Source organism: Dioscorea cayenensis, chromosome 5, assembly GCF_009730915.1.
Source record: "Dioscorea cayenensis subsp. rotundata cultivar TDr96_F1 chromosome 5, TDr96_F1_v2_PseudoChromosome.rev07_lg8_w22 25.fasta, whole genome shotgun sequence".
Classification (NCBI taxonomy): Eukaryota; Viridiplantae; Streptophyta; class Magnoliopsida; order Dioscoreales; family Dioscoreaceae; genus Dioscorea; species Dioscorea cayenensis.
In genome coordinates this window covers 492,834-500,493 of record NC_052475.1, presented here as the reverse complement: position 1 = coordinate 500,493, position 7,660 = coordinate 492,834, and the positions used below count along the sequence as shown (strand labels likewise).

At 38.4% G+C, this 7,660-nt stretch overlaps 1 protein-coding gene across 1 annotated transcript; it reads left to right on the top strand.

The window, feature by feature from the left end:
- The first annotated feature begins 1,394 nt into the window (after window positions 1-1,394).
- Window positions 1,395-7,268, top strand: LOC120261494 (pyruvate kinase 1, cytosolic-like). Its single transcript, XM_039269409.1, is given in 17 exon segments — window positions 1,395-1,582; window positions 1,850-1,946; window positions 2,079-2,176; window positions 2,476-2,631; window positions 3,168-3,245; window positions 3,543-3,674; window positions 4,055-4,135; window positions 4,319-4,390; window positions 4,497-4,586; window positions 5,228-5,278; window positions 5,280-5,376; window positions 5,499-5,587; window positions 5,800-5,895; window positions 6,046-6,113; window positions 6,232-6,331; window positions 6,482-6,541; window positions 6,755-7,268. Coding segments are annotated over 17 exon segments (1,587 nt in total). The 5' UTR covers window positions 1,395-1,513; the 3' UTR covers window positions 6,908-7,268.
- The last annotated feature ends 392 nt before the right edge of the window (window positions 7,269-7,660 follow it).

Here is a 7,660-nt window from a genome sequence, read left to right as displayed (position 1 = left end):
CAAAACCATGTACATCATGGGTGATGCATGGTAATATAATCTATATTAATGAGACATGGGGCCATTAAATCTAATCCTAGGCTCCGTTTTGCACAGCGGTATGTTGAACCTAGATTGTTTTGATTTGCCACCATGTTACCAATCGCTTGCTAGTTCGTTCCTGAAAGTGGAACTTTTATCTTAAACGCTTACTTACTAGCTTCGCCCAGAAAGATAGAGATTTATCTCTTAACCGATCGGCTGTGGAGAAGGAATGAGACCATCTACATGGAGATTTCGTCAAGTTTAATTCACATACTTTTTATTAGGTTCACATCTTCATTTGCCTTGGACATTGAAACAAGCAAGCAAGCAAGCAAGCAAGCAAGCAACCCAACCTGTAACCGTCCTTAAGAACATAATGGCCAAAGAGAAGAAGAGTACCTGCCACATGTTGTTAGGGCTCATGCTCTCGGAGGATTCTTCGACTTGTAGCTTGAGCAACGGAGGCGTGGTGGAGGATCCACTCATCCGGAGGGCGGCATCCGGGAAGGTGACCCTCGAGGGAGGGGAACGGTACTCATCAACCGCTGAACCCTCTCTTTTTCACCCTCCTTCTTCTCCGCTTCGCGATGTCACCGCCATCATCACTTCTCTGGAGCCTGGGCTTGGGTTTCCCCGGTTTGGTATATAGCTTTCGTTTGAGGAGGGATTGATTCCTTCCCACCACGCAAAACAATCGACCAATTTTTCCAAACCCCAACGCAATTTTTAGGTTGTGATTCTGGTTCTATCGCTCTCTAATAAAAAAACTAAGCGAATGAATGATGAGATTGGTGGGTTCGGAAAAATCAATGGTTCAACCAGTTTTGGCTCGACACCTCTTTTTAGTTTCTCTACGACACCACGAAATTGCTTTGTCTAACTTGGGCACTTTTGGGTCAAAAGCCCAGAGATTGATCCAATCTTGGAAGACGAGGAACTGCTTTTGCCTTTGAGACAGACAAATAATAACGTGTATTACTATTTTTCTGACAAAGGCGGGGTCAGGCCCTCTCCGTCTCGAATCAAACCGCATGGTTTGACCTGAGAATTGAATCGAGTTCCTCCGCACGCCAATTCCATGTTAAAACTAGCTGCACGACGGTTCAGGCACACGGATTGGCTCTGGGTTAGCAGGCTGGAAATCGGCCCACTGATTATGGTGTTGGGCTTGTCCCTGTGTATGATATGTTTACTCCAGTGTTTCTCAAGCGTTACGCCCTCTGCTTTTATAAGTTAGGTGGTGAAACAGTGGCCATTAAAATAACATTAACAATTTTATGGAGGAGGGAGCGGAAAAGGAAAAGAGGGTGTGAATATATCAGAGCGGTGGAAAGAAAATTCGTACAATTTGGGAATATTAATTTGCTCCTTTGGTATTGGTGGTCGCCTACCTCTCCTTCAATCTTTGTTCCGCTTGTTTGGCTCCGTGTTTGCTCAAGAGAAACCCTATCAGAGCAACGAAAGAGTAAAGAAAACAAAGAAGAGAAAGATGCATTCAACTCATCTCCTGCTGGAAGAGCCCATCAGGATGGCTTCTATCTTAGAGCCATCCAAGCCTGTGAGTTTTCTACTCTTTCCCCCTTCCTCAACCAACCTAATATTGTTGCTGCGCCTTGTTCTCTTCTCCCCTTTCCCCTTTCCCCTCTTCTTTGAATTTACTTGACTACGATCTTATTTTCGATATACGGATTTGTTTATTTCTTTTCTTTTCTTATTTCTATTTTTTTTCTGGGCGTGAAATCATATATCATGTGTGATGTGTCGCAGAGAACTTTTGATTTAATTTTTGATTTTGGTAATGATCTAAAATCAATTTTTACTGCAGAGTTTCTTCCCCGCGATGACCAAAATCGTGGGGACGCTGGGGCCAAAATCACGATCCGTGGAGGTGATTTCTTCTTGCCTTAAGGCTGGCATGTCTGGTAATCATTCTCCTCTACCACCTCTCGTCTTTTAATTTCACATCACACTGTTTTTCTTTTTGTTCATTTGATCTGTTATTTATTTTTACAAGAACTGCTTCGCTTAAATAAATCGTATATGTACATTGACAGTGGCACGCTTTGACTTCTCATGGGGTGATATCGATTATCACCAAGAAACTCTCGAAAATCTGAAGCTAGCCGTCAAGAGCACCAAGAAGCTCTGTGCGGTGAGTTCCATTATTTGCCTCTTTCAAGGGGCATCTTTATACTTAATTTTTGCATTATTTTCTTTTATTTATAGTAAAAGTTGTGGCATTTGGTAGCACGGGTGGGGACTCCAACTTTCTCCTCTCCTTTACTTCCAACCCACTTCTTATGCGTTCTTTTAGTTGATTACTACAGAATGAGCCTGTTACTTGCTAAATTTGATGTATATTAAATTATGTTTAATTTAATTTTCTGTGTGTGGTTGTAAGATTGGTTTGGCTCTCTATGATGAAAACCCATGCCCGATATCCTTTTCCAGGTCATGCTAGACACTGTGGGCCCTGAGTTACAGGTCTTAAACAAAAGTGAGCGTGCAATTTCCCTTGAGGCTGAGGCATTTGTTACCTTGACTCCTGATCAAGAGAAGGAAGCCTCCTCGGAGTTGTTGCCGATTAATTTCAGTGGGCTTTCAAAGGTAATTAATACCATGGTTTTAATCATGTAAACTTACTAAACATACTTTTCTATGCAAACTTTTTAAATTTGTAGATATAGCCTCTTTGCTTTTTTGGGAGCTTCCTTAACATTGTATGACAATGTATATTCTACTTGTTCTGCATGTATTAGTTCTGTCATAATAATCTTTCTATCTCTTCTTAAATTGGATCTGTGATACAAACATAGTTCTTGCTTCCTTCATAGACAAAAATCCCAATAACTCATCACTGATGTATTTCAAAGTGCTGCTTCCTCAATGCTTTACACAGCCAGATGCTCCGAACAATTGACTGCCAAGAATGGGATAATGAAAATAGCATGAGCTACCAAGAATGGCATTTGTTGATAATTAATGAGAATCTTTCACCAGCTTTGACAACTATTAGTATGAAGTAAAAACAGCATGGGGTCCAATCCATTCTTGTTATTGATCAAGGCCTTTTTCTGTCTTACAAACAAAATTGCATGGCGCATTATCTCTCTCTCTCTCTCAGTCTTCATTTGTTTTTGCAGGCAGTTAAAACTGGGGACACAATTTTCATCGGTCAATACCTGTTTACTGGGAGTGAAACTACCTCTGTTTGGCTTGAGGTTTTTATTTCTTTGATCATTTCTTTTCAATATAAGCCTTCTCTTGCTATCTGATAATTAAGTTGCTTGTTTCATATGTATTGAACAATTTAAGCTGTTTCCAGCTTTATCTGTCATCATAATGCTTTTATCAGACTTGCTTTAAACCAAAATTTTGAGTCAGATACAAGGTGGGATCAGTTATAATTTCAGTAGCTTGGAGCTCAAATAGACTTCGATACTCGGAGTTGATCTATTAGATTGAACTTGTTGAAATCATTTGTTTCCTCATGCAAGCTGTAAACCTGATTGTTGCAGGTCACTGAGTTGAAAGGAGATGATGTGGTTTGTGTGATAAAAAACACTGCAACTCTGGCTGGATCATTATTCACGCTGCATATTTCTCAGATCCGTATTGATTTGCCTACACTCTCTGATGCTGACAAAGATGTAAGTGATGTGTTCATCTAATATCTTCTGCATTTTACAATTTACTTAGGAGCTTTGTGCATAATTTAAACTTCTACTTGTGGTTCACTTTCTCTTTGCTGTAGATCTTATGTGCTCTGATTTAGTTAGGTTTATATTTGTGTGCATGCTCCTTAATGATTAGGATCATCATGTTTACAGCCAATAGTTTGCTGGTGCTGTAGTAGGATTTGTTTTACACCTTTATGCTTGCAGATCTGATTTCGAAACTTTTTAGCTGACTGTCTTCTTTGAATGTTATTTAATTGGAATCACTGCATTTTTGTTTATTTTTATATTTTTTTGAAGGGAAAAACATTTGAAATTTCTCATTTTAGTTTGATGTCTCATTACTCTCTCAGGTTATATGTAAATGGGGTGTTAAGAACAACATTGACTTTTTATCATTATCTTATACAAGGCATGCAGAGGATGTCCGGCAGGTAAGGGTGCTTCATTTTGGTTGTCTTAGTATTTTCTGTTTTTTTCCTTCTATAGTAGGTTTAAAAGATATGAATGCTTTTTGATTGATTCCTAAATTTGTGTCCTTAACAAAAATGTTATGATGCTATCATGCTTGGTTGATGATATTCTAATTGAGATGGGGTACATTTGCTAAAACACAGGCACGTGAATTCCTTTCAAAGTTGGGGGATCTTCATCAGACTCAGATTTTTGCAAAAATTGAGAACATAGAGGTACCTAACAAAGAGACTGGCCTGCCATTTATTTACCAATCTATTTTGTCTGTGCACCTAATATACATTTTCAAACTATGGTTTTTTTTTGGTCCTTCTTGCGCAGGGGTTAACCCACTTTGATGAAATCCTACAAGAAGCAGATGGCATCATTCTTTCTCGTGGAAATCTTGGAATAGATCTACCACCAGAGAAGGTAATAAACTCATTTGGGACCTTGTTTTTTGAAATATAGCATGTCTGGCATTTATGGTTTTGAAATAGTTTTCCTTTAAAGTTTGGAGTGAAATATGAGAATATAAAGGACAGCTACAAAGCAAGATAGAATAGACTATATCAGGCCTGAAGATTCGGGATTAAGCTTACAATTGGTTGTGCGGACAAGTTGCAGGACCTATAAATTGCTCATTTTGTTTGCTAAACATTTATATACTATGGAAATAGATTTTACTCTCATAGTGTAAATTGTAGTGAATACCTCACTGATTTTCCTCTCTTACTACATTGCTTTGTTTCTTTCTGTGTGGCACTTTATCATTATTTTTCCTACTAAACTCATGGTTGTGAGATGGGTGGGTGGCATAGTTGATCCTCACAAACAGTTTATACAAAAATATAGCGATGTTGTTGATTAGGTCTTCATTCTTATTGAAAGCAAACATCAGTTTTTTAAGATTTCAGTTGACTTCCCTTGCCTATTGTGATATCCTGAACAAGTAATAAAGTCTTCTTGTAACACAAGGATATAAATACAAGTGGATGCTGTAATGACAGCATTTACTTTTCTTCCTTTTTTCTATAAATATAAGCTGCATAATCATATTTCATTATTTGCAGGTGTTTTTTTATTTCAAAAAGGCTGCTGTCTACAAGTGTAATATGGCTGGAAAAACCTGCTGTTGTCACCCGTGTAGTTGACAGTATGACAGACAACCTAAGACCCACTCGTGCAGAGGCAACAGATGTTGCCAATGCAGTGCTTGATGGTATGTCCGATGCTTAAAATATTTCATTATTTTTACTGGTCATGTAAAACAAACAATTAATTGTATCATCATTTGCATGTATGGCGTGTGTTTTAAATCTTCAAAATCTTCATTGAGTATAGGAAGTGATGCAATTCTCTTGGGTGCTGAGACTCTTCGAGGATTATATCCTGTTGAAACTATTTCAATCGTGGGTAAAATTTGTGCAGAGGTAAAATTTTCTTCCTTTGATTTGATTACTGCTGCTTTTGCTGGCTTGTCTTTGGTGAAAAATATTATTCATAATATTAGGAAAAACTACGCCCTAGCGATGAGAATCGGTTTTTTAGGATAACACCATTGTGGTTCTTTCTGAAATTTGCTTTGGAAACATCTTTGGCTGAATCCCAAAAATACCCTTTATATCTGTCTCTAATATTGCAGGCTGAGAAAGTTTTTAACCAAGATCTATACTTCAAGAAAACTGTGAAATATGTTGGAGAACCAATGACACACTTGGAATCTATCGCCTCATCTGCAGTATGTTGTTTTCTTTACCATTGAGGCCAATGCTCCATTTCACTGAGTCTATTAGGCATTTGACTTTTATGAGAAATATTTAAAAAATCAAGTTCTTGTATTGTCTAAAAATGTGGCTCTACCTTATATGGTTTCCTGGCATTTGTTTAGGTTCGTGCTGCTATCAAAGTCAAGGCTTCTGTGATCATTGTCTTCACCTCATCTGGAAGAGCTGCAAGGTGGTATTGTAGTTGAATTGAGTGATATATTTCTGTTGTGTTGGCTGCTTGAAGTGATAATTTTATAACTATTCTTTCTTCTTTATTAGTGTCTAAATATTGGTCTTCTGAAATACAGATTAATTGCGAAGTACAGGCCGACAATGCCTGTTCTATCTGTAGTTATTCCCCGGCTCAAGACAAACCAACTTCGATGGAGTTTCACTGGCGCATTTGAAGTATTGTCATTAATAGCTTGTGAACATATCATGCTATGTGCCTTTGTTTTTATAAAGTTTCCACTCTTTATTTTGCACCTGGAGCATGCACATTGTTTGTTTTTTTGTCTCTAAGCCAATCTGAATGGTATGTTTTTTGTTTGTGGGCAGGCTAGACAATCTCTTATTGTTAGAGGCCTATTTCCTATGCTTGCAGATCCTCGGCACCCTGTAAGCATATCTTTTCAATAACTTGTCCTGTTTCATCAATAATTTTGTTTTGGTATTGAGGGCTTTTCTTGTAGTTCTTGGAGTCATTTGTTTCTTTCTTTTTACTGTTTCATTAGCTTCACAAATTTGTAAAATTCCTTTGAAGACTTGATGTGTCTGCTTAATTCAATAGAATAAATTCCATCAAGGCTCTCATATTGAATATGCCTGCAGGCTGAGTCCACAAATGCCACAAATGAGTCTGTTTTGAAGGTTGCGCTTGATCATGGCAAGGCCTCTGGGGTCATCAAGTCGCATGATCGTGTTGTTGTCTGCCAGAAAGTTGGTGATGCTTCAGTTGTGAAGATCATTGAGCTGGAAGATTAAACTGTCCTGTAACTTGAACATTGGGATGGATCAGTTATCAACCTATCTTTGTAGTATGCTCTTATTATTTGGGAGAGATTTTGCAATAGTATGTGTATTTGGAGGGTCTTGGCTGTAGCATTTCTGCTTCAGGGCAGCCATAAATTGTTTAGTGTTGTGATTGAGTTGCAGGAGTTGATCACAAACCTTAAATTTCTGCTTCAGAGTCAAGTCAGTCACTAAATAAAAGTACCCATCTGATGTAACATGGGTGTGGCAACACTCTACCATCTTCAGACAACACAACGCTGGGCAGCTAATTTTGTTAAGAGGCTCTGGCTCTGGGGCATACCTTGTTTGAAAATAATTATGTTGCATATTACTGTGTGCTGTCTTTGGTTTGTTAGTGTTTTTTTCGGCTTTTTGGTTGACCATTGCAAAAATACATGCGATGCTTCATCCTGTTAACATATGCATGAAGTTGCTTTCAGAAGCGCCTCGGATGAGGCCTTGGTAGACTTTCAGTGGGTTGCTGTTCTAACCCAATAGTTCTTAAAAAGGGTTGGCAAATTGGGAGCAGCAAGCTCTGCCTCCAAGTGCAGTTACCCACTTCCGCTTTAAAGAGCAGGGAGCAGTTAATAGCAAAACCAGCTTCAGTACTTGGTGTACAGAAGAACTGATGAACGTCCAGCTGTATAAAACCAACAAAATGCACGATATAGAGATCTATGCACACATGTGGTCCCGTTGGTATAATGTACCCTTTTCATACTT